Here is a 26,241-nt window from a genome sequence, read left to right as displayed (position 1 = left end):
CTCCCATAATCAACTCGATTTCTGTTTTTTTTACAAGCTACATAAATGAGTGTGACCAAGACTCATACACCATTTTAGATACTAGCACTTTGGTTCTTAAAGTGGGGGCCATGCTCCCTGGAGCTCTTGCGGATGGTGCAGCAAGGCAAATGAATGAGATAATGTATGTCACTTGTAATAATTCCACTGAAAAACTGATATTTTTTTTTGTTAATAAAGACGTTAATTTTGTGTGATTTACAATTTTTAAAATAAAATCCATAAGAGTCTAGAAGCAAAAGACATGCATGTGTGTGTCAGAGTGATGGGATTAAAATGGTGGACACAGCATAAATATGTTTAGGAACCACTGTACTAGCAGATGACAGGTTTATCCATCCATCCATTATCTGTAACCGCTTATCCAATTTAGGGTCACGGGGGGTCCAGAGCCTACCTGGAATCATTGGGCGCAAGGCGGGAAAACACCCTGGAGGGGACGCCAGTCCTTCACAGGGCAACACAGACACACACACATTCACTCACACACTCACATTTTCAAGTCACCAATCCACCTGCAACGTGTGTTTTTGGACTGTGGGAGGAAACCGGAGCACCCGGAGGAAACCCACGCGGACACGGGGAGAACACACCAACTCCTCACAGACAGTCACCCGGAGCGGGAATCGAACCCACAACCTCCAGGCCCCTAGAGCTGTGTGACTGCGACACTAACTGCTGCGCCACCGTGCCGCCCTGACAGGTTTATTATGGAAACAAATCTGGGAACCTTTTGGCATTTTGCTAAAAATAGTATGAGGAGCTTTTATTTTGTTTATTTTTATGCAGTGTATCAAACATCACTGTTTACTTTTAAGTAGTGACATCAAACTTTCATCACCAGTTATTTTTTTCATAAAATATATCTCTGTGAACCCTCGCTATAAATACAATATGATGCATGTGATTATATCAACTAGCAGCAGCATTAAATACAAAAATGTAGTAAAAATAACAATGTTTCTTCATATGTAAAACACTATTTTTATTTTTGAACACCTACATATACAAACAGACTGACCAATTCTCTCTGTGAGAATCTCCCTGTTTACTGGATGAAATCTCCTGTTTGCTTCCTCTTGTGTTTGCTAAAGTCTCGAGTAAGGTTGCAGTGACATCCCTGCTTTGAGAGTTATTTGTGTTATGAGTGGTAGTATTCCCACTCATCCATGCTGTTCTGATAAGGGCTGTTGCAGTGTTTATGCTTCAGAAAAATTGTGTATGCTGTCTGTCCTGCTGCAACCATGGTTCATGGTTGTACATATTTTAAGCTTGTTTTGCTCTGTCTCTTGATTTTCATTTGCTGTGCATGCTTTTATCCCTTCATTTCATCCTTTTCTTGAAGATCTGTTTTTTCCTTTCAGGTGACTGATGGTCCCCAGCCTCCCTTGCTGGTTCAGATAACTTTGTGAGGCCATCTTTGCTGCTCTGTTTAAAACAGCATCTAACCTTATTCTGTGTTGTGTAGATGGCAGCAGTGATCGTGGGGACAAAGATGCCAGTAAGATAACTACCTACCCTCCAGGAGCTGTGCGTTTTGATTGTGAGCTTCGCGCTGTGCAGGTCAGCTGTGGATTCCACCACTCAGGTAAGTGAGAGTTGCTGCTGACTATAAGCTGGTTCTTTTATGTGACTGAGCAAGAAGATTTCTGGTAATCTTAATATATGCATATTTTTATAGGGTTTATTTTTATTATTGCACAAAATGATGTACTGATTATTTACATTTTGTGCTATTTGGCCATGCTTAGATTGCCCTTCTCTATGGTGTTTATCATTTCTGCTGTATTGCAATGATACATTACATTACAAAAATATAAAATATATCACTTCAATTGGGTTTTGGATGCAAGCTCAGCACAGCTCCAGGGATCTTGGGTTGTGAATTCGAGACTCACTTTGGGTGACTCTGTGAAGAGTATGGTGTGTTGTCCCCATGTCTGCGTGGGTTTCCTCCAAAGGTGTTCCTAGGTGTGAGTGAATGTGTGAGTGTGTCACCCTGAGAAGGACTGTTGCCCCTCCAGGCTGTATTCCTGACTTGCGTCCAGTGATTTAGGGTAGGCTCTGGACCCGCCGCAACCCTGAACTGGATAAGAGATTACAGACGATGAATAAATGAAAAAAAGTTTAACTCTCTTACAGTGGTGCTAATGGAGAATGGAGATGTTTACACCTTTGGCTATGGTCAGCATGGTCAGCTAGGACATGGAGATGTCAATTCCAGGTAAAGATGTTTTTAAAAATAAATATTTCAATAGGTTTTGATTTTATCTAATATAATGTGATGCAAGGTTTTGCACTAATTAAACAAAATATATTGGTCAGTTTCTAGGTTTCTAATTGCTTCTTATTAATATTTGTTTCACAAAGGGGCTCTCCCACACTAGTGCAGGCTCTCCCTGGCCCCAGTGTTCAGGTAACAGCAGGCAGTAACCACACTGCAGTGCTCCTCATGGATGGACAAGTCTTCACTTTTGGAAGCTTTTCGGTGTGTTGACCTTTCAAGGTTTTTGAGTCTTCTAAGAAAGATTTGCTCACCGTAATTCGTAATGGTTAAAAAGACTAAAGGTTTCTTGTGTTATGACTGCAGAAAGGACAGCTTGGTCGGCCTATCCTGGACATACCCTATTGGAATGCCAAGCCTTCGGCTATGCCCAACATTGGTGCCAAATATGGCCGCAAAGCCACATGGATTGGTGCCAGTGGAGACCAGACTTTTCTGAGGATTGATGAAGCACTAATCAACTCCCATGTTCTGGCCACCTCTGAGATCTTTGCCAGCAAGCACATCATTGGTACACTCCCTGCATGACTCAATGTTGGAATCTGAAAGCCTTGTGTCTCAATGATTCTAATAAAAAATAGGTCCCTGCCACTCCTAAACAAATTACCTGTTCATTTTAGGTTTGGTTCCTACCTCTGTGTCTGAGCCACCTCCCTTCAAATGCCTGCTGATCAACAAAATGGATGGAAGCTGCCGGACCTTTAATGACTCAGAGCAGGAGGACCTGCAGGGCTTTGGCCTCTGCCTAGACCCTGTATATGATGTAATTTGGAGGTAACTATCTCGTTACCAAGGATTGGACCTTTTTTTTTTTTTTTTTTTTTGTAGCCTGAATGGGGACTGCAGAGAAGAAGAAAGCTTTCTGTTTTTTTCTGTATTTTGAAGCATTGTTTGTGTTTACTTATATTTTTTATCCTACTGAATGTGAAGCCAGATTACTTACTTGACAGTGGTGTTGTTATAGTATGCTCTTCTATTACCATGATTATTCATCCACCTGATCTTTGGCTCTCTAACTCGGTAGATTTCTGCCTAGCACACGGGAGATGTGGTGCTATAATGCAGTGATTGCAGATGCACGCATGCCTTCTGTCTCGGACATCCAGTCTCGTTGCAGCATACTGAGCCCTGAACTGGCCCTGCCCTCTGGCTCCCATGCCACCACTACACGATCCCATGGAGCCCTGCACATCCTGGGTAGGCTGTCCTACCCCTTAAATACTCTTTCTTTACCTGCCAGTCTGTCGTGCCCATTCCTGCAGCTTTATCTTTCTGTAGAATCTCCCTTTTCACTTCCACTCTGTCTCTAACAGTAGTCTTCCACATGAGGTTTTCTGAACAAAAAGGACATTTACACCAAGCTGTAGGGAGTGCGTATTGAGATTCTGGAGCAGAGATTCTCTAATCAGTGTGTGAGCCAACTGAATTTAATTGCATCAGATAAGCTCACAAAGCAGACAGAGCAAATTTTAATTGCACCTGGGTATCTCACGGACCATCTCTTGAAGTGTATGCTGATGGTAACCTGAGTTTGTTTTGTGTAGGTTGTCTGGATACACTAGCAGCCATGCAAGAACTGAAGATGGGTGTGGCCAGTGCTGAGGAGGAGACTCAGGCAGTGATGAAGGTTTACTCCAAAGAGGACTACAGCGTGGTCAATCGCTTTGAGAGTGAGTACACCACATGTTGTAATGTAAGACGCACATGGTTGCAAATGCATATTAATTTAGTATAAATCACTGAAAGAAGAGAGTTGTCAAAGTTATTCCACTTGTGATTAAACTGACATTGGACAACCAACTTAGCCGTTAATATGAGCTTTGTTGTCCATTCCTTAAAGCAGCTAAAAAGTCTATGAAAACTGTGGGTAAAACATTAAATGTCATCATTATCTATATCAATAAATAATTTGTTTTATAACTAATAATTGCACACACTTCTAATTCAAAAAATAATTTATGAAATGTAATAAATAAATGTTGAACTAGGTCTGTGTGAAGGTATCATTGGGTAATGTGCCATGCTGTTGTTGGGTGTTCAGGTCATGGTGGAGGCTGGGGATACTCTGCCCATTCTGTTGAGGCCATTCGTTTCTGTGCGGACGCTGACATCCTGCTGGGAGGCTTGGGGCTGTTTGGAGGCCGGGGGGAGTACACTGCCAAAATCAAGGTAAGCTCATTTTTAGGTTAATGCTCAATTATGCCATAATTTAAGCTCTTTGTTGTTTATTTTGAATTTATGTCCTGACAAGTATTGTCACATTGCATGAAAACCCTTATGGTTGTCTGTTTCCTGCAGCTTTTTGAGCTGGGCCCAGATGGTGGAGATCATGAGACAGATGGAGACCTATTGGCTGAGACAGATGTTCTAGCCTATGACTGTGCTGCTAGGTACTGAAAAACGTTTATTCATATGTTGGATGACAATGAAACAGTTATCCATTACAAGATAGACTTAAAAGTTCTTAAAAGTGTTTTAATGAGATATAGGTCTCAAGAGGCTCTTGATTAATTAATGCCCTGAATGTGCATCTGTGTGTTTGCAGAGAAAAGTACGCCATGATGTTTGATGAGCCGGTGTTGTTGCAGCTGGGCTGGTGGTATGTGGCCTGGGCCCGAGTGTCTGGGCCCAGCAGTGACTGTGGCTCACATGGACAAGCAACTATAACCACTGATGATGGGTAACAATCTTCACATTCTCACAATAAAAAGTAAATCTTTACCCTTTAAGATATGTAAAAACATTTTTGTGACCTGTCTCTTTGTGCCACTTTGCAGCGTTGTGTTTCAGTTTAAGAGCTCCAAGAAATCAAACAACGGTACTGATGTAAATGCTGGCCAAATACCTCAGTTGCTATACAGGTATATCATAGTTTTCTTTTTTGACATGTCTCTGGTACAACTTTCTCTAGTACTGTATCTTTCAGTATGTGACAGACTTCATCAGCTTGATTTGTCTTGATGATTGCAGGTTGCCATCAAATGATGGTAATGCAGCAAAAGGAAAGCAGCAGACTAGTGAGCCAGTGCACATTCTGAAGCGCTCCTTTGCCAGGACAGTCTCAGTGGTAAGTTTGAACACTGAAGAGACGCTTTGGCTGGGTGTTTCAGCCAAGAACAGATTCTTTATACAATAATTACAATAGGCAAAGTAATACAGCAGTTCTGATAAAGTGGTCTGATTGGCTGAGAAGCCTTCAACTTGTGCTGTCACATATGTGTAAAGGTCATATATTTTGTTTTCTTATAGTGTTTGTCAGTGGCTGAGCACTTTTTACAGCAGCTGAAAATTCCTAAAGTTCCTAATTAACCACTTACAAAACCAGAAATCTATTCTGTTAGATAACATTTATTCAGCAGTTTATTTTCTTCAGATTCTGTAATTGTTTTGATAGATTGAATTTATTCAGATAGTGTAATAGGGCTCTATGTGAAATTCGAAACTTCTTGTTCATAAGCAACCATTTTGATTTACACTCTGGCACAACTTTTAAACTGGAAAGGGCCAGAAAATAACAACATATATTATTGGAACTGTAATGCAGAGACCTACCAATTATGTGCCAGAAGTATTTGACAATTTTAAATAACACTTCATGGAATGTTTGTGGCTTCTTTGCCTAACATTTATCTTTGTTGTGCAGTATTGTTCTATATACTCAAAGAATACTTGATCATATTTTATCACAAATAACATCACAGCTGAGATAATGTACAACCCTCAAAATTGGCATGTCCTTGCAATCCACTTCATGTTATGTTTTTTAACTATGAATCTCTACATAGTCAATAAATTACATTCTATAAAATAAATGAAACAAACTTTTGCTGATACATGTAGTGTTAATGCACTCATTTCAGAATGCACCTAAATATAGTATTTTCAGTCTAGTTTTTTTATTTCTTCAAAAATATAAAGCATACTATTTAATGCTATCAGAGTTTGTAAAGCAAGTTTTGTATTAAAAGCAATACTCACCTCCAAGCCGTTAGTTTCTCTAATGGTTTGCTGTGTTTACCTTTCTCTCAGGAGTGTTTTGAGTCTCTGCTAAGTATACTCCACTGGAGCTGGACCACACTGGTGCTGGGTGTAGAGGAGCTTAGAGGACTGAAGGGCTTCCAGTACACAGCCACCTTGCTGGACCTGGAGCGTTTACGCTTTGTGGGCACTTGCTGCCTGCGTTTGCTTCGTGTTTACATCTGCGAGATCTACCCTATCTCTGGTACACTCAAAAGACGTTTATGTATTAATATAGGTTTGTGTTCTGTACAAAACAAGGGGCTTCTTATTTTTCAGGGAACACTGTTGTTTGCAATATATCATTCATTCATTTATTTATTCATCCTTACTGATATGTAACAGGACATTCAATTAGAATGTTTGCATATTTGTATGTAATAAAATGAGAACCTGATGTTGGGTTTTATGTTTTAATTGAATATGTTTATACTGCTTACTATCTTTATCAGCTTTTTGTAGTGTGTTAAGTCTTACACCATTTGCTTACAAAGTAAAAACTTGTGTATCCAGATTGTCCTAAGAATGTAGAAATTACCCTTTCAATGGAAGTTAATTTGATGATGATTTAAAGTATTCAAATGCCATTTCTATTGGTCTGCTCATCATCAGATTTTTACGCAATGTAAACGGAAATATATATTTTAAAAATTTGCCAAGAAATGAAAATGAACCCTAAATTACAAAGAGAATTTATTTAACCAAATATTTATTTCATAGCTGAAATATATGTGCATATACTTTGTCTTGATCAGTGAGCACCAAGGCTGTTGTGGAGGAATCAAGCAAGCTGGCAGAGTCTGTGGGGAAGACCCGCAGTCTACTAAAGAAAATTCTATCAGAGGGCATGGACAACTGTCTGACCAAACTGGATAATGACCCACAGGGCTACCTTAGCCAGCCACTTACACTGCTGGAGGCAGTGCTTCAGGAGTGCCACAACACCTTCACGGCTTGTTTCCACTCATTCTACCCTACCCCTGCCTTGCAGTGGGCCTGCCTCTGCGACCTGCTCAACTGCCTTGACCAGGTAGGTCAAGGACAATTAATGAGTCATCAATATTTACATGAAATAGTCCCTCACAGCTTCTGAATGCATTGCTCAACTTTACCAACAATGGCGTGTTGCCTGAGCACACACTGGCACTCCTGCAATATCAAGCAGTTTTGCTCGTCTTAAACACAATGAAATGGAACATAGTAGATAACATCACAGGCTACACATGATGGAATGTTTAATTCCATGATGCATTATGGCTAATTAAGCAATCACCTGCTGTTGAACAAGATCATTAGCTATTTGAGTTATATATATATATATATATATATATATATGTGCATGGAAAATTCATTAAAAACATTGATTCTCTTGAGTTGTTATTTAATGGTCAGATATACAAAGAAGACATTTCCAAAAATTGTATTTTATAAACATTAACACATTTTAAATCTAATGCTTGCAACCAACCTCAGAAAAGTTAGGACAGGAGCAAAATAAAAAAACAATTTATAGAAAATTTGTCACTTCTAAAGCGTTACAGTATAATTATTAATTATCACATAGTCAACATTAGAGAGAGGATGGTCAGCAAGTTTAAACAGATTTGTCAACCTGTTAAACATTTTCAGTGCAAGATTTTAGAATCTTTTAACATCTATATTTCATAATATCATTATCATATTCAGGGTGTCACTGAAGTGTTTTTTGCATAAAGGCCAAAGGCATGAGCTGCTGCTGAACTTGAATAATCATCAAGCCCTCAGTCATTATTGTTTCAGAACACAGTCATGAAGACTCGGATTACTTTGAAAAATTATTGTCACTTAACACAGTCCACTTCTGCAGCAAGAAATACAACCTCAAATTTTATTAACCTCTTTATATTAAAAATATAAAGAGGAAGCCATAATTTTGTTTTTGACAAATTGCTATGCTGGTGAGTTAAGGGCCCGACGTGGAAACATGTTCTCTGATCAGACGAGTTTGTTCTGTGTGCCAAAGATGCAAAAGGCCATCCACAGTGTTACTAATAAAAAGTGCAAAACACAGCATCTGTGATGGCATGGGGGGTGCATTCAGTGTCTACGGCATGAGCGTTCTGCATATGTGTGAAGGCTTATATTTTTTATTTTGGAGAATTATATGCTGTCAGCAAGATTGCACCTTTTACAGGCACCAATTTCTAAAGTTGTTACATGTAAATTTGTTCTTTTTTTTCTTTTCAAATTGTGTTCATCGTTGAAAATATTGAACAGTTTTCAGTATATTTTTTCTTTCTTTTTTTCTAGTGTTCCATGTATGTTTGACAATTTGGACTATTTTTTTAGTCTTTTTAGCCTCTTCCTGTACAAATAGCCCCTTGCAACTTGAGTTAGGTCTGATAGTCTATTGGCTGTTTTTTTTCTGAAATATCTCTAGTGACATATTCATTTAGAGGTTTACTCTCAAATTAAGACACACTAAATCCATAAGACACAACCTGCAAACCTACACAATAAAGATAATCAATCAAATTGAGACATGTCAATCACCATGCAGCATTTTCATTAAGATTGTCATTTTCAACTCTTTGCTCTCATTCTCAGTTTTACACTTAAAGTAATTCCAATGTTGATCTTTTAGGACATCCAGGAGGCGAACTTCCGCACCTCAAGTAGTCGCCTGTTGGCTGCAGTGATGTCTGCTCTGTGTAACACATCAGTTAAACTGACCTCCATTCTTCCAATTGCATATGATGGAGAGGTGCTGCTACGTTCCCTTGTTAAGCAGGTCAGCACTGAGAATGACTCTGCCCTTGCTCACCGGTTCCCCCTGCTGGTAGCCCATATGGAGAAACTCAGCCATGTGAGTATTCTAAGATATTCAACTTGGGTATTCATACAGTTTGTCGTGTTTAATTGTAGAGATGATTGCCATAAAACATTCCTTATCCAAGTATTTTATTAATTTATCATACATTTTTAAGTTTAATACAATCATGTAATATGTTTTGTGTACATAAAATACAATGACTATTATGAAATTGTATTGCATACTTGATTTACATGCTAAGATTGCTCAATATGGATGCTGTTTTAATATGAAAATTGTATGTTTTATATTTTTGCTGGCTTGTACAGACAGAGGAAAACCTAATGGGAATGACAAGCTTCCGGGAAGTTTTGGAGAAAATGTTGGTCATAGTGGTGCTCCCTGTGAGGAAGAGTCTGAGGAAAGAAATGGAGCTTTTCTCTCCTCATTTGGTGTCCAACACATGTGGCCTGCTGGCCAGTATTGTCAGTGAGCTCACTGCTTCTGCCCTTGGGTCTGAGGTTAGATATAAGTCTTTTTCTTTATCTGTGGCTCCTTCTTTTTCTCTGATGCTTTTTGCCTTTCATTCTCTTCCGTCTTTCCTGGAAACTGTGACTGTTCTCCCACATCTGTTTGGACCCAGATGAGCTGTGCCCCTTTACTCTAATCTTATTACAGCTGCCTGCTGGCCATAAATAGCCTTTGGCTGCTGCTCGAGAGATGATATCATTCAGTTCATTAGATATATCCTCACTTCCCTGTGTCTGTTCTCCTGTCTTTGAGTATTGGGCTGTAGAATGCTGATTCATGGGCACAGGTTTGTTCTCCACAGGACTGTCACCCCTCCATTGTTTGATCTACTGCAGTCTGTGTCCCCATTGCTTTGGAAACTGCCATCATCTTGTTGTCATGGCAACTGCTCAGTCGCACTATTAGTCTGCTCAGTTCTACAGAGGACGAGCCATGTTACTGTCCATTTCATCTAATGTTTTTTTTAACATGATTAAAATGCTGATTGAATCGCCCTTGACCTGAGCCTGCTTTTCCTGTTTTTTTAAGTGCTGTAATTGTCAACCATGCAAGCAATAACAAGACATTTGCCATTAGTTTATGAGCACATGTGCCACCCTGTGTTAAAAAATATAACTACACTTTTGTATTTATCATTGCTTATGTTTTCCTAGCAGTATGCAACTATGCTTTCCTACCTTTAGAGCTTTCAAATAGAGTTTATGCATTATTGCCAATTACAAATGATGAAGGAATGAATATGGAGCTAAAGCTTTGAATTGAAAACGATTTCAATCGATTTTAAATTACTATAATTTGTGTTTTCAGGTGGATGGAATAAATTCATTGCACTCTGTCAAGTCCACTCCCAACCGCTTCACAAAGACCAGCCAAGGTCGCAGCTGGAACACAGGCAATGGCTCCCCTGATGCCATCTGCTTTAATGTGGACAAGCCGGGCGTGGTTCTTGTGGGTTTCTGCGTCTATGGAGGAGGAGGCATCCATGAGTATGAACTGGAGGTTCTTGCTGATGATGTAAGAGCCAATTCTAATTTATTGTGGAACATTTTTTTTAAGGGGGTTAAAAAAAAAAAAAAAAAACTAAGCAGTATCAGTTTTGATACTGTATGATTGTCATAAACACCCAGCCATTGTCCAAGGAATGCTTACAGTTTCATCCTACTTTTTATTTTTATTTATATATTTATTTATTTTTTAAAGAGTAAGCCCAGTTCTGGAAAACCAAGGTATTACGTATTTGTTCTATTTGTTTCAGGCACAGACTGAGCACCCTGGAGACTCTGCCCACTCCCACAGATGGACATCTTTGGAGTTGGTCAAAGGCACTTACAGCACTGATGATAGCCCCAGTGATATTGCAGAGATTCGACTGGACAAGGCTGTGCCTCTGAAGGTGATTTAGATGCTAACGGAAACTCATCTGTATACATTATTTTATTTCCTGGAACATGTGTAAAGAATTGTTTTGAACTCCTCTGTATCTGTTTCATACAGGAGAATGTGAAATACGCTGTTCGTCTCCGTAACTATGGCAGTCGCACAGCCAATGGGGATGGAGGGATGACCACAGTGCAGTGTTCTGATGGAGTAACATTCACCTTTAGTACCTGTAGTCTTAGTAGTAATGGCACCAATCAGACCAGGGGCCAGATCCCCCAAATACTTTATTACAGGTTAGATTTGTTACCTTTTTTACATATTCTCACATTAACCACACATTATTTAAATTGCTGCTTGTCATACTTGTGTAGCCCTTGTACATAAGCTCATGTAAGCAAAATATATTGTCATTGAACATTCAAGTGTGTTACTTGTCGTTTACCATATAGCCCTCAAAAATTATCGTTGTGCCAGAACTGTCATGAGGGAACAGTAATCATTTAAAAACATTTTTATCAGTAGCAAATCCTTAGTAGTTTAAAGAGGCTCCCATGCTTTAAGTGTAATATTTATGTCATGAAGAGTGCAGTTATTTTTATTGCTCTGATTTTATTGGTGTTCTCAAAACTTTATTTTTTAATTTTTTTTGTCAGAAGTGAATATGATGGAGATCTACAGTCTCAGTTGCTAAGCAAGGCCAATGAAGAGGATAAAAACTGCAGCCGTGCTCTCTCAGTGGTTAGTGCAGTGGTACGGGCAGCTAAGGACCTCCTGCACCGGGCCTTTGCTGTGGATGGTGAGTATGACCACTTCAGTCATGATTTATGTACAGTGTTTTTGTGTTTTACTGTAGCTAGCTTTTTTTTTTCTTCTTCAGCTGAAGATATTCCAGAATTACTGAGCTCCTCCAGTCTCTTTTCCATGCTTCTTCCTCTCATTTTGGCCTACATTGGCCCTGTGGCAGCTTCAGTACCAAAAGTAAGTAAATGGGATAGTTTACCTGGGAGTTTGATTTTCCATTGAAAGGAGACTATATTCCAGGACTAAGCTTAATGCCTGCCTTGGAAACAAGCCCTGTATGTTACATCTAAATTTTAGTTTCTGTTGAAAGTCTCTGAAGATGTGTCATTGTATCATTGGGGTTTGTTGTAGTTGCTGTCTGTCAATGTGTCTCTATTTTCTAATGTGCTTTCTTTTTACAGGCTGCTGTGGAGGTGTTTGGATTAGTGCAGGAACTTCTCCCTGCAGTGTCTGCCCTAAACCAGAAGTATGCCCCACCTGCTTTCAATCCTAACCAGTCTACAGATAGTACAACTGGTAACCAGCCTGAGCAAGGTCTATCAGCATGTACCACCTCCAGCCATTATGCTGTTATAGAGAGTGATCATCCATACAAGCAGGCTGGTGTCACCCAGTATAAGGTAAAGCCCTTGGAGCCTGGAGTGTTAATTTGGTGCAAATGACAGAAATATATGAAGTTAAATTAAACATTATACAAATTTATCTTTTGATGGTTACAGAATCAGAATGAATTTTAACTATTTTTTCTTCCGAAAGGTTTCATTTCCAGACTGTGTGCGCTGGACCACAATAGAGTTTGACCCCCAGTGTGGCACAGCCCAGCCAGAGGATGTACTGCGGTTGCTTATTCCCAGTCGGTCTATGCATTTCACTGGCCTGGGCTCCAGGCCACTGGCCCATGAGACCATCAATGCCTGGACAGAGCTCAAGAAGTTCTCTGGCTCTACTGGCTGGCCTACAAATGTCCTTGTTCTGCCAGGTATTGGCAAAGTCTCAAGTGCCTAAGGATGCAATATACTCCTTTATACGTTCTGTTGAACTACTTATAAATGCAACAATGTACATTAAGTGTTTTCTATTAGGGACTGACAGTGCAAGATGACGAAGAGAATCAAGTCTTGTCTAATTTAGAGTTGGTTTTCTGACTTCTCCATCCATTAAGTCTTACTCTTTTTATATAAGGAAACGAGGCCCTATTCTCCTTGGAAACAGCATCAGATTATGTGAAAGACGAGAAAGCCACCTTTTATGGCTTTAAGTGTGTGGCTGTGGGATATGAGTTTAACCCTGGTCCTGATGAGGTAAGGGCTCATTTTTAAGCCCATTGCTTAGGGAAGCTGAATAATTTATTTTCTCTGATAATCCATTGACTGAGTTTTACTCCAATGTCAATATATACATTTCATTAATTTTAATAATGATGATAGTTTATGTAAAACAGAAGTTGAGTTACCTTTAAGTAAAACCATTTACTAAAAGGTTGGTTTAGCACTTTGTGCTCTAGATCAAGACATGGTGATCTCTTGCTGGGCATATCAGATAACCCATTTTTCTACCTACATGTGTCTCAGGGTATTATTCAGCTGGAGAAGGAACTGGCATATTTGGGTAGTGTGTGCGCAGCTGCTCTTATGAAAAAGGATTTAGCTTTGCCTATAGGTAATTACAGTGGATTTATTTTCATTGTCTTACTGATTTTTAAATATTCTTCTGTACATTTCTTTTCAATGTGGTACCTTTTCTCCTCTTTCACAGGGAATGAATTAGAAGAAGATTTGGAAATACTTGAGGAGGCCTCACTCCAGGTATGACAGTAGTGAATTATTTGGGCTAGGTAGGATAAAAGCAAGTTTAGTTGGATGAAATTTTAATCTGGTTTCTGTGATTTATGTCAGGTGTGTAAGGCCCATTCAGGGATCCTGGGAAAGGGCTTAGCTCTCTCTCACTCCCCCACCATTCTGGAGGCTCTTGAGGGCAACCTGCCCCTGCATTTGCAAAGCAATGAGCACTCCTTCTTGGAGGACTTCATCACGTGTGTTCCCAATTCAAGTGGAGGCCGTCTAGCCCGGTCAGTCTTAAACGAGAAATATGCACTGTTTTTTCCATCATTTTATTTGTGTAACTAATTGCAAACTCTAACTGATTATTACTGTGGGACTGATATATATTAATAAGCAGCAAACAAATTCTCTTAAAGAGTTTTCAGAGAACAATATTTAATCTGACTGTGTGCATGAGTGATGTAGCGGTATGCAATCACTATTACATTCAAGATGCATATACACTGATCAACCATAACATTATGGTTATTTAAAAACTCCAGAACACTGCTGTGCCTGATCCACTCGTACCAGCACAACACAATTTACCCCATCAACACCACGTCAGTGTCACTGTAGTGCTGAGAACCATCCACCACACAAAACATGCCTGCTCTGTGATGGTCCTATGGGGGTCCTAATCATTGAAGAACAGGTTGAAAGATTAATTATAAAACTACAAAGTGCTCCGGTTATGGTTAATGAAACTCAGAGAATAGACAGTGAATGTAGAAACAAGGAGGTGGTCATAATGTTATGGTTGATTGGTGTATTATATGTAGCTTGTGTTGCTTCCACTCATCTTTGATGAAGCTGCATTCACATGATTTTCAAATGAACAGAGACAAAACTCATTAACTGCATGACAATAAATTGAAAGGAAATGTGAGTTTTAATTAATTTACTTCCCTCTATGTACAGTTGGCTCCAGCCAGACTCTTATGCAGACCCTCAGAAAACTTCCCTCATCCTGAACAAAGATGACATTCGTTGCGGTTGGCCAACTACAGTGGTTGTACAGACAAAAGACCAGTATGGGGATGTTGTACATGTACCAAATATGAAGGTAAATCATCAGTTCATGCAAAATAGTATTGGTGTACTGTCTAAAGTGAAGTCTTTAAAATCTGAGTGTCATCTGAAATCTGTTGGCTGCAGGTGGAAGTTAAAGCTGTGCCTGTGTCCCAAAAGAAGTCCATGCAGCAGGACAACATGAAGAAACTACAGCGACTACCAGGGAGCCCTTCTAACTCAGCATCAGGTGCAGATCTCACCTTTGGTGGTTTGCCAGCACCAAAACTCGAGTCTACTTATGAACCCATGATCATAAAGGAGGCCCGTTATATTGCCATAACCATGATGAAGGTTTGTTAAATTTATTTTATTTATAAATAGTACTTTACCTGTAACTAGGTGCATTCATTTGTTTTTTCAAATATTGTCTCTTTCCCCCTCAGGTATATGAAAATTATTCCTTTGAGGAGCTTCGCTTTGCCTCACCAACTCCAAAGAGGTACAGATTGGTTACATCACCTATTATCTTCTTTACTTTTTTGAATGTATGTATTCACACAGCGTATGCCCTTTAACTTTCTATAGGCCTAGTGAAAACATGCTCATTCGAGCAAACACAGATGGAACCTACAGTGCCAACTGGACTCCTGGCGCTGTTGGGCTCTACACCATCCATGTCACCATAGACGGCATTGAAATTGGTAAATAGTCCTAGAATTTTTGTTAGAACATTTTCATACAAATATCAGCAACAACATAGGACAATGTGAGTGAATGCCATTTTGCTCTAAAATAGCATTAGCAGGTTCATTGGTAAGGGATAATTGCTTAATGCTTAACTGAAGAATTCATTTATTAAGTGTACTAAAGATACTAGTTTGATAAATGAATTGCGCAATGCACAAATGCACAGTTAATAAAAAACAATATGTGAGTGCTGAGCAAGGAGTTTTTGGCAGATGCTGGTCTAGAAGTTGAAGTGAAGGACCCGCCCAAAGGGATGATTCCACCAGGCACACAGATGGTAAAACCCAAAGCTGAGCCACAGCCCAGCAAGGTGAGATTTCAGCAACTTTCAATAACTAAATTAAGGCCTGATCTATTTTGCCTTGAATGAGTTCTCTTTCCAAATATTTAATATCAATTTTCTTGCTGACATACTTTTTTATCTGTTCAAAATTCCTATGCCTTTGTTTGCTTTTCTGCTGATTAGAAACAAGGCTAGAGTTTGAATTGAGTTACTTATTCTATGTGAGTTTAAGCTGGGGAAACAAGCAACACAAACATACCTGCACATAATTATGCCAGCTTTTTGTACTTTGCTTTTGGGTTCCTCCATTTTCTGTCCGGAATTACTCAAAGCTTAATATGATCATTTAAATCAGAAGATCAATCTGACAAGTCGTGTTCAGAAATGAAGCTCTTCTCACACTTTCTTTGCAACATACTCCTGCTGTGTCTTTATCTCCCTCTCTCGTGGTCTGCTTTGCTTTGCTTTTTCCTGCCATCTGCTCGCCTGTCTTACTGTCTCCCCGTCTCTCTCCCTCTGCTTCTCTCAGGTGCGCAAATTTGTCGCGAAGGACAGCGCAGGGCTGCGTGTGCGTAGTCACCCCTCCCTGCAGAGTGAACAGATAGGCATAGTCCAAGTCAATGGCACCATCACTTTCATTGATGAGGTAAACAACTGTAGACCAGGGACTTAAACTGTTTGTAACGTTTCCAAGTACTATGTCATTTTCCCTCTTGAATTTCCTCATCATTTAATCAGAAAGAGCCTGGTGACAGTAATTACGTTTAATTCTTTTATGGCCCTTTCTTTTCTTAAATCACAAATAATATTAAACCTTTCAATACTGGTTCTGCAACTCTGTCTGAGCTTACATTTTTATTTTGGTAAAAACATTTCTTTGCCTTTCCTTTGCTTCACACATGCAAGATACTTTGAGGCTGCAGTTCTATTCTTATCACACTCAGTTTAATAAGTCTGAAAAGGTCCCATTGGTCTCTTTTTACATATAAATATCATAAGTGGTGTTAGGCCTTTACATTGGCAATAGAGTCAAACCTTGCAGATGGTACTCTTCATAGTAGTCCCAGACAAACCTGCTATGTAGGTTGTAATATATGTATTAATTTCAAAATCCTCTATCAGCTGTTTCAATTATAGCACCCATGTACTGCAGCCTCTAAGGAACATGCAAGGGCCTGTTAGCAATTACATGAGGGCATGGCTCCGCTCTGTTGCTTGTTTCCCTTAGATCCACAATGATGATGGTGTGTGGCTCAGACTGAATGATGAGACTGTAAAGAAGTATGTTCCCAACATGAATGGGTACACTGAAGCCTGGTGCCTCTCTTTTAACCAGCATCTGGGCAGAAGCCTTCTGGTCCCTGTTGACGTAAGTAAAGGATGCCCGTTTGTAGTCTAGCTGGAGCATCTATGCTGCCCTTTTGGGATCGGGAGTTACCATTAATAACATGCAAGGTTATAAAACTGTGACAGTGTGTTCTGGGAAATTTACACTCGCTTTAAGTGCACACTGTAAACCATTCCCAAATGCCTATAAGCATGAATTCAAAATACTTCCTTGCATGGTATAATGTGGGGTTCCTTTTGAAGACTTGCACAGAGACTTACAGAAATGAAAGGTGGATGTGCACATTGACATGTTTGAACGATACTAACACTTGAATAGCTGGTTGTTGCTCATTATTTGTGGTGTGAACAAAAACAGTTTCTTGATGTCAATGCACTGTGCAGTACCGTTTTTCAACTACATAAATAAAGCCACTGGGTGAACCACATCAGTGTAACCCAATGGCTCAAGCTGACCAAAGCCCCAGCTGCCTCTCACTTCACAAGGCCTGCCCCTAAATACAATGCAGTCTGTGTGTAAATTCTGTTGTTTTGTGGCTTTGTACTCTTAGCACATTTGTGAAATTAACAAATAAAAACAGTAACAGCTACTATTGACAGGATCTACTATTCAGAGGAATCAGAACTAATCAAATGGATAGGTTGCTACTCAGTTTTTCCCCAGCAGTGTTGTTCACTGTTCTTGAACAGAAGAAATTGTAAAGTTTAGTCGCTTGGTTTTATAGTGGAACATGTATAAATATAAAATATATTAAAAGAAAAGCACTGTGGATTTGCAAATCAGTGGGAACCACTACCTTAATTACAAGGTCACTCAGACGCTGCGCATTACAATGAAATGCGTACAAGTACTTGGGTTTTCTGTTGTTATCCAACTGGAAAAGTATATTGAGATTGAATAATACATTCCATTGCTCTCTAATTAAAATAAATAGCTGTTGGAGGTCTTGCATGAGGGTTGCAACGTCATGATTTTAAGTAAATTTATTTTAAGATTTTAAGCGATAATAAGTAAATTGAACACTGTTTAATATAAAGTGTCAGTATAACCCCATTTACAATGGTAGCATAAACATAAATGGCTACAAGAAAAATTATGTCCTCCTTTTATTGATGCGACCACTGATAGCAGCAGCAATATGATGGCAAAAATGTACAGAAGCATCTTAACTGCTCAAATATAACCAAATGTGTCACATGACTGCAATCACCTGACCAGGTTCACCCAGTATGTATATAATAATAGTAATATTAATACATCCGTTTTATATAGCGCTTTTCATAATACAACATACATTTAGTACAGTATAAGCTTCCGCTTCAAAGACATTTTGAAAATTTTGAATTCAGTGTACTGGACAGTTGCCATTGTTCAGTTAGTTTGGACTGCACTACATTTGTGGAGGTCCTCTTAACAGATGCTGAAACATTTGCAACATTTGCTTCATGGCACAGAAATCTTCAAACCAATGTTACGAGCTAACAACATTTTGAACACTTTCCCTTTAAGTATGTATCTTAAGAATTACTCAGCAACCAACAGAAAAAGTCACGCAGTGTTTTCTGCCATGAAACAATTGGCTGTCAGGAGCTTGCTTTGCTGGAAAATGTGCCCTTATTATTGAAGCACATTTACTCATGGATTTGAAGGACTCTGTAGGAGTCTCATTGTGAACAGCATGACACACCACATCTTTTTTGGAAGAATGTTTACAATGGTTTAATAATTGGTTGTTCAATGAATTTTCAAGCATTTTTATAATTACTTTTATTACTGTATTTCTGTAATGCTGGAATGAATGGATTGTAAATTGATGACAATTGCAGTACATTTAGAGGATCATGGTTATGCTTTACCTCATGACAAATAAAACAAGACATTATAGGAATTGAATCCTCTCTTCCAAAAAATGAAAACGAAATCCGGCCTGTCAGCACCTTTTCTGTACTAAGCAATTCCCTTCCCTGATTTGACTTTCTTACAATCTGTTGCTCAGAATACTTTTAGCACTAGCCAAGGAGTCAGGGATATCGACTTTTTGTCTTGGACGACCTTATCTTGTTTCCCTCAGGTGAGTTGTCACCAGGAGAAAGATGTGTATGGTTTTACTGCTTCTTTGTTTTCTTCCAGTGTTTGTCATTATTTGTCCACTTGAAACCTTGTGAATTTCTACAGTTCATGTGTAATGCCACAGATATATGCAGGCTCAAATGCATGATTATGTTTGTGGGTTGTCACTGGAGAGGATCAAGATATATTGTGGAACATATAAAGTAGATGCTGATTTTGTTCCACTGTAGCTAATAATTCTTTTTCACTATAAATCTATAGAAGTGGCATATGAAGTTATTTCAGGTTATCATTTTGTAGTTCATCTGTCATTTGCATGATGCCGGTTTGGAGACAGAGAGTATACACAATATGTCCAAAAGTTTTCAGACACCCGCTCATCTAAACAAGTAGAATCGTGTAGATTTGCACACCACATTCTCATGCTTGGCATTAGATTTAGATATTGCAAACACATCCAAGAGTATATCTTGATGTAGGGGGTGTCTGGTTTCTTTTAGACATTTCTTATATGATAGCATGTCTTTTTGTTTTGTTAGTTATTCAGAATTCGTCTGATAGATAACACTTCACTTAAGTAGAACAAAGTGCTGTTATGTGTATAATGAATTTCATTCACCAAAGGGAATCCCATTCCAAAGCTTCATTTTTGTGATGTTAAATGCATCATTGAGATACTTCTATCACTACTCATGCTTTATGGGCACCAATTAAACCAAACATTTTGTGTGTGTGTAAGTGATCTTTCAACTGAGAAATATATAGGTTGGCATTTTAGAATTTGAAAGCCTGTATGAACTGCATAAATATAAAACACTGTAGTGGTTCATATATTGCTGAGACTGACTTGTGACCTTTGGATTTACAGGATGCCAGGCCCCAGTCAGATGAGTGTACAAGGGAGACAAATGGCCGCCCCTCACACGAAGCCCCAGTGCGCAACCTGGACAGGGTGGGCCTAGGTGGCGGACCAGGTCTTTATAAGGTAGTGAAGACGGGACCCTCGGGTCACAACATCAGAAGCTGCCCAAACCTTAGAGGTATCCCCATTGGAATGTTAGTTCTGGGGAACAAAGTCAAGGCAGTAGGCGAGGTATGGACCCCAAATGTGTTCTTTTGGCTGCTAGTAAATAACTTAGTTCCCAGATTTCATTCAATCTTACCAGTGCTGCAGTCACTGCAACAAATTTTTCCTGTTCTTCTTTGTATCCCTTTAAAGTCGTATACTTTTGTAACTTGTGTGTAACTTCCTCTTAAAGAGACAATACAGTATATACCTCTGGCGTGGATGTGTGATCATTCTGTTCATATTAAAATTTTCTCATAATCAACATGCATGGCTTCAGCTTTTGCTCACAGTTTTATTAAGAAACAGACATTAAATAATGATATTATGAATTATCTGGTCTCCACTACAACCAGTCTAATCTGGGCAGTTTTTTTTATTAGTGTTGTTTTATGCTTCTCTATTTAAAAAATAAATAAATAAATAAATAAATAAAAGCTGAAGTCATCTTCTCTGCCACTCTGAGTGTTTCTTCCTTTAGCACATTTGAATGCTCTCCATGCTCTGCCATGGGTGTTGCGGAATGTGCCTCTTCCTAATCGGTCTCTCCTTAGAGGGTGTGGTGTGTCATGCTGTCCTTGAATGCCCCTCCTCAGAACCACTTGCTGCTTCTCAAGTGTGCACTTACAACCGTTTCACCATATTCCCTTCAAAAGTCACATTGAAAATAGAACAATTTTCTATGTGTTGATTCAGTGCCTCACAGCTGCATTTGTAGTAAATGATAGGATACTAACTGAATGCTGTCAGTTACTTTAATATTTCTCGTGATTTACTCTATTTTTAGTGTCAGTACGTTCTCTGAAAACCACTTACACAAAGTTTTAATGGTCTTGTTTTATGAGCTGTGGTGAGGGAATAAGTTTTGTTCTCTGTGTATCAGGTAATTAACTCTGAAGGTACTTGGGTGCAGCTGGACAAGAATAGTGTGGTGGAGTTCTGTGAGAGTGATGAGGGAGAGGCATGGTCCTTAGCCAGAGACAGAGGAGGCAACCAGTATCTGCACCACGAAGAAGGTAACATGACACTGCCAAAAAAAGCTCTAAAGCAAATTCTAAGACATTCTACCTGTGTATGCTCAAGGCAGTGCCTTTAAAAATCAAGTGACTCAGTAACCTCTGGTACTAAAACCTAAGCTGATGAAAAGTGTTGTGAATTGAACGTGTGATTATTTTCTGTAACAGATCAAGCAATCCTGGAACATGGTGCCCAGACTCCTCCCCCTAGCCCCTTTTCAGTGCAGGCATTCAGCAGGGCTGTGGGCAGCAGGGGAGCCCAAGGTTTTGATTATGGCATCTCCAACAACAAAGGTGAGTGTAGTGGATCATAGAAAAACAAGAAATTAAGTATTCCCTCCTGTTCTGCTTGATTAACATTGCATAGCATAATTGTCATTTCTCCAAACCTTTGTATGTTTTATCATGATGCCATTTCTCTTGTTGATCTCATCTTAATTTTATATATACTTTTTTAAAACATAAAACTCATTTCAAATAGAGCATAGATTTGCATGCAGACCATTTGATTCAATTAATTTATTAACCGGTTTCATTTTGTCAGAAGAGTACAAGTCATTGTGTATTTTGTTAAATAGTGATATGGGGGATTTTACTGAAGATATGCTGGTGTACTTACAATGGCTTAAAGTTTTTTGTTTATTAGTTAACTGATTTAAGATTAAGAAATATATATAGGAGTGTGTTTGCTGTTGTAGGGGGTGATTAAGTTATGATTAGATATTCATTTTAGTAGCAGCTTTTTAATTTTCTGTAGTATCTTACTTCCCTTTGTTTGTTTGTTTTTAATGTATTGTTTATTTGTTTTAGTTATGTATACAAAGCATTGCCATGAGATCTTTATTATTAACTATCTCCAGTTTAAAACATTGTACAAGCCACAAAGCACATCAATTTTAATGAATTTATTTTTTTATTATTACTTATTTTAATCTTTATTTTTCAGAAATTATTGGCTTTATGAGCTAGGACTCTATGTTTTTACAAACAAATTAACCATGTCAAATTTTGTAGGGTCATAGCACAGCACTACAGTGCTATGAAAAAGTTTGGGCACCCCTGATTATTTTCAGGATTTTCCTTGATAAATCATTGGTTGTTCAGATCAACAATTTCAGTTAAATATATCATATAGCAGATGAACACAGTGATATTTGAGAAGTGAAATGAAGTTTGTAGGATTTACAGAAAGTGTGCAATACTTATTTAAACAAAATTAGGCAGGTGCATAAATTCAGGCACGCCAACAGAAAAATTAGATCAATATTTAGTAGAGCCTCCTTTCACAGAAATAACAGCCTCTAAATGCTTCCTATAGCTTCCAGTGAGAATCTGGATTCTGGTTGAAGGTATTTTGGACCATTCTTCTTTATAAAACATCTCCAGTTCAGTCAGGTTTGATGGTTTCTGAGCATGGACAGCCCGCTTTAAATCACACCACAGATTTTCAATAATATCCAGGTCTGGGGACTGAGATGGCCATACCAGAACATTGTACGTGTTCCTCTGCATGAATGCCTTAGTAGATTTTGAGCAGTGTTTAGGGTCATTCTCTTGTTGAAGTGTTCTGTCATGGTGCAACTTCAACGTTGTCACTGATTCTTGAACATTGTTCTTAAGAATCTGCTGATATTGACAGGAATCCGTGTGACCCTCAACTCTAACAAGTTTCCCAGTACCTGCACTGGCTATACAGCCCCACAGCATTATGGAACAGCCACCAAATTTTACTGTGGGTAGCAAGTGGGTAGCAATTGGTTATGCTGCATTACTCTCCCATACAGCCTGTCCTTGTGCAAAGTGCGCTGAATAGTTGAATGATGCACAGTGACACCATCTGCAGCAAGATGATTTTGTAGGTCTTTGGAGCTGGTTTGTTCTCACCATCCTTCGTCTCTGCTTATCTGAAATTTTTCTGGGCCTGCCACTTCGGGCCTTAACTAGAACTGTGCCTGTGGTCTTTCATTTTCTCACTATGTTCCTCACAGTGGAAACTGACAGCTGAAATCTGACAGCTTTTTTTTTATCATTCCCCTAAACCATGATGTTGAACAATCTTTGTTTTCAGGTCATTTGAGAGCTGTTTTGAGGCTCCCATGTTGACACTGTTCAGAGAAGATGCAAAGCGGAGAAAAACTTGCAATTGGCCACTTTAACCCTCTCTCATAATTGGATTAACCTGTGTATGCAGGTCAAGGGTCAATGAGCTTACAAAACAAATTTTGTATTCCAATAATTAGTGTTCTCATCAATAAAACAACAAGGGTGCCCAAATTTATGGACCTGCCTAATTTTGTTTAAGTAATTATTGCACACTTTCTGTAAATAATATAAACTTCGTTTCACTTCTCATATATCACTGTGTTTGTCTGCTATATGATATATTTAACTGAAATTGCTGATCAGAACAACCAATGATTTATAAAGAAAAATCATGATAAACCAAAATTTTTCATACCACTGTATTTATTGTGACTTACTCTAGCACACACATATTCCAGTAATTAGCTGAAGTCAGTGGGAAAGGCTATACAATGGAGTGACATTTCTGAATTTGTTTGCCATCTCTGAGTTATCTAATTTTATAAATAATTATTTCAAGTATCAGTTCTTTTTAGAGATTCTGCTGCAGTCACTGGGGAAAGCATGCTTTCAGCAACCTATTGTTTTGATGGATTACATACCCATGCTCTTTTTAAACATTTATTATAGCTACTGTTAATGTGCTTTAACAGTCTTATGGATAATTTAACATTCCATCATATATTATTACATATTATAATCCTAAAAACATGGCATTTGATAAAGTGGTATTATGGAGAAATTTAAATAAATTAAAAGAACATTTTGAAGAAATCTTGATAATTATCTGAGATATCTAAAAAACCTGGTGTATCTTTTACCTGTGTTGTGCATGCTCATATGTCGGTGTTTGTCATGGCTAACCTCAGTGCCATGTATAGCATGCATGGGCAAAACTCTGTGTGCTGCAGTCAGGTCTTGCCAAGTTTTACCCCATCGTCTCTGTCAGCTCTGACTTGGGTTAAGGCCTGACTCTTGCCATAATGTCTTCATTCACTGCTGCTGAGTGGTGCTCCCATAGACCCTGGCTACATACAATGGTGTCTTATGGGCTTTTCATCACTGCCTTAGCTTAGTTGTTATAGCTGCAGTCCATGATGAGAAGCTGATGAAAGAACTAGTGAAAATATTTTGTTCTGTATCAAAACAAATATTTTAAAGTGTATTGTTTTAATCATCATTTCTCAAATAATGTAAACCAGCCATAAATTCTGATCAGCTTGGAAGTGATGAAAGTAAAGTCAGGGCATTGTTAACAAAGACATTGCCTTCACCATGCCAGATAAACTACACCTTAACCGTCAGAGGTGTGGGCTTTTAAAACCCGACTTACAGTCCCCTGTCACTTTACCTCTTACCCCATAGTTCAACAGACCCACTGAGGCACCCCTCTGTACTGCCAGTGGCTGTGTCTGTGTGGGTCGTTGATCAGACTGGCATTTTTTTATGGTTCCTTTTGAGGATCGTAAAAGCTATAGTCTTCCCCTTGTCTTCCATACTACAGGTGATCGGCTGAGTGCCATACTGAATTCCATTCAGCCTGGGCCTTTCCTCCCAGCTCCTTCCGTATTTGAGCAAGCCGCCAAACTTCCCTCTTCCCTTGTCCACAGCCCTTTTGTGTTTGGACAGTCCCTTTCCCAGCAGCCTCAGCAACAACCACAGCTTCTGAGTAAGTCTGTCTGTCTGTCTGACAGTGGTGGTGCTTGCTTGCACAGGTGCTGCTTGTATTTATAACCTTTTTTTTACTGGTTTGGTTTCTGGGGTATTTTTTGTTCTGTTTAGGCTCAAGTCCCATGCTCCTCAGCCTGTTTTCCCCATAGTCGCTTGCTGTATCACAAATTGACATTTTCTTGTCTCTTCATCTTGTAACCATTTAAACCATTATTGTTTCAGTAACACGTTTTCGGTTTCTGCTGCTACTAATTCTGCTTTTGTTTTACATATTTTGTTCACATTAACCGTTTTATTTCTTTTGTTTTTATTTTAATCATTCACTCTTAATATTAAAAAGGTATTGCAATAGTATTAACAATTTAAAACTTGGAATATTTCATTCATTTAGCTGTTTGTCAATAAAAATGGCAAAATACAGTGTGGAAAAAAAAAACCAGTGAAATTTGTACTGTTTGAAAGTGCAAATTTATGAAAATATTAACCATCTAGTGTAGGCTACACAGGTATGGGTGTGTATTTAATGGTAGCTGTTCAACCAGCCGTTATAGTCTCATCCACACTTTGAGAATCCTAATACAAGTCTGCTACACCTCCTTGGGCTGGTGACTGCATTTCTGTTTTTCTTCCAGTGTTCCTCGCACGCTCTCTCTTTTTCTCTCTTTCACCCTCCCTCCCTCACTCCCTCTCTCTCTCTCTCACTTTCCCCCCCCCACACACACACACACACACAATTCTTTGGTTCAAGCCCTGTTGCTTACTCTCCTTGCAACTGTTTTCCGCTGTAGATGCTTCATCACGCAGCCTTGCTTCACGTGAGCGTGTGCACAAAAGCAGTGTGACTGGGCCTGGCACCGCTCTCTCATCTCTTGCTCTGAGACAAAAGGGTGGGTAATGCATGCCTTTCCTGGGAGCACCCAGGAGACTCACTACTGGGATGGGCTTCGTCTCATCCACTGCTCCATGATCTGTGTACTTTCACTTAGGTATCGGTACGGAGTATGTAATTTAAAATTCTACAGCATCCAAGATATTGGTAAAAGTATAGGCTCTGGCAAGGTAGACTAATAACAGTAGAAGTACCGTTGCATAATTTTAATTTACATTCACAAAATTGCCATTAAGTGCAAATGACTGAACTGGAAAGTTAATTAGGGTTTCAGTTGTTTATTGCCATGTTTCTCTCATTTCAGTTTTTCATTCTTTCTGTCCCTCATGTTATTTACAATTTTCTGTCCCATACCGTCTCCTGCTATTAATTTTAATATGTTAAATTTATTG

The 26,241-nt window shown here is 38.9% G+C and overlaps 1 protein-coding gene across 12 annotated transcripts in view; it reads left to right on the top strand.

The window, feature by feature from the left end:
• mycbp2 (MYC binding protein 2) overlaps positions 1-26,241 on the top strand; it is an 81,796-nt gene that overhangs the window by 44,087 nt on the left and 11,468 nt on the right. For 6 of the 12 annotated variants that reach the window (XM_066686819.1, XM_066686818.1, XM_066686817.1 and 3 more), the window contains 38 exons: positions 1,508-1,627; positions 2,182-2,263; positions 2,410-2,527; positions 2,630-2,834; positions 2,944-3,097; positions 3,348-3,520; positions 3,868-3,993; positions 4,365-4,492; positions 4,622-4,713; positions 4,869-5,003; positions 5,101-5,184; positions 5,294-5,390; positions 6,353-6,578; positions 7,096-7,370; positions 8,964-9,185; positions 9,461-9,652; positions 10,470-10,676; positions 10,918-11,055; positions 11,157-11,335; positions 11,696-11,838; positions 11,920-12,020; positions 12,245-12,463; positions 12,600-12,822; positions 13,026-13,144; positions 13,415-13,502; positions 13,599-13,648; positions 13,739-13,911; positions 14,585-14,729; positions 14,822-15,028; positions 15,121-15,176; positions 15,263-15,378; positions 15,637-15,734; positions 16,237-16,353; positions 16,936-17,076; positions 19,994-20,218; positions 21,075-21,207; positions 21,376-21,501; positions 24,794-24,958. In XM_066686819.1, the coding sequence (XP_066542916.1) occupies positions 1,508-1,627; positions 2,182-2,263; positions 2,410-2,527; positions 2,630-2,834; positions 2,944-3,097; positions 3,348-3,520; positions 3,868-3,993; positions 4,365-4,492; positions 4,622-4,713; positions 4,869-5,003; positions 5,101-5,184; positions 5,294-5,390; positions 6,353-6,578; positions 7,096-7,370; positions 8,964-9,185; positions 9,461-9,652; positions 10,470-10,676; positions 10,918-11,055; positions 11,157-11,335; positions 11,696-11,838; positions 11,920-12,020; positions 12,245-12,463; positions 12,600-12,822; positions 13,026-13,144; positions 13,415-13,502; positions 13,599-13,648; positions 13,739-13,911; positions 14,585-14,729; positions 14,822-15,028; positions 15,121-15,176; positions 15,263-15,378; positions 15,637-15,734; positions 16,237-16,353; positions 16,936-17,076; positions 19,994-20,218; positions 21,075-21,207; positions 21,376-21,501; positions 24,794-24,958 (5,598 nt within the window). Of the gene's footprint in view, positions 1-1,507; positions 1,628-2,181; positions 2,264-2,409; positions 2,528-2,629; positions 2,835-2,943; positions 3,098-3,347; positions 3,521-3,867; positions 3,994-4,364; positions 4,493-4,621; positions 4,714-4,868; positions 5,004-5,100; positions 5,185-5,293; positions 5,391-6,352; positions 6,579-7,095; positions 7,371-8,963; positions 9,186-9,460; positions 9,653-10,469; positions 10,677-10,917; positions 11,056-11,156; positions 11,336-11,695; positions 11,839-11,919; positions 12,021-12,244; positions 12,464-12,599; positions 12,823-13,025; positions 13,145-13,414; positions 13,503-13,598; positions 13,649-13,738; positions 13,912-14,584; positions 14,730-14,821; positions 15,029-15,120; positions 15,177-15,262; positions 15,379-15,636; positions 15,735-16,236; positions 16,354-16,935; positions 17,077-19,993; positions 20,219-21,074; positions 21,208-21,375; positions 21,502-24,793; positions 24,959-25,748; positions 25,848-26,241 lie in introns of all 12 variants that reach the window. The other 6 variants (XM_066686821.1, XM_066686820.1, XM_066686829.1 and 3 more) reach the window with 5 other exon arrangements.

This window comes from Hoplias malabaricus, chromosome 12 (genome assembly GCF_029633855.1).
Source record: "Hoplias malabaricus isolate fHopMal1 chromosome 12, fHopMal1.hap1, whole genome shotgun sequence".
Lineage (NCBI taxonomy): Eukaryota > Metazoa > Chordata > Actinopteri > Characiformes > Erythrinidae > Hoplias > Hoplias malabaricus.
The sequence above is the reverse complement of the archived record's forward strand: the minus strand, read 5'-3'. Positions and strand labels throughout refer to the sequence as shown.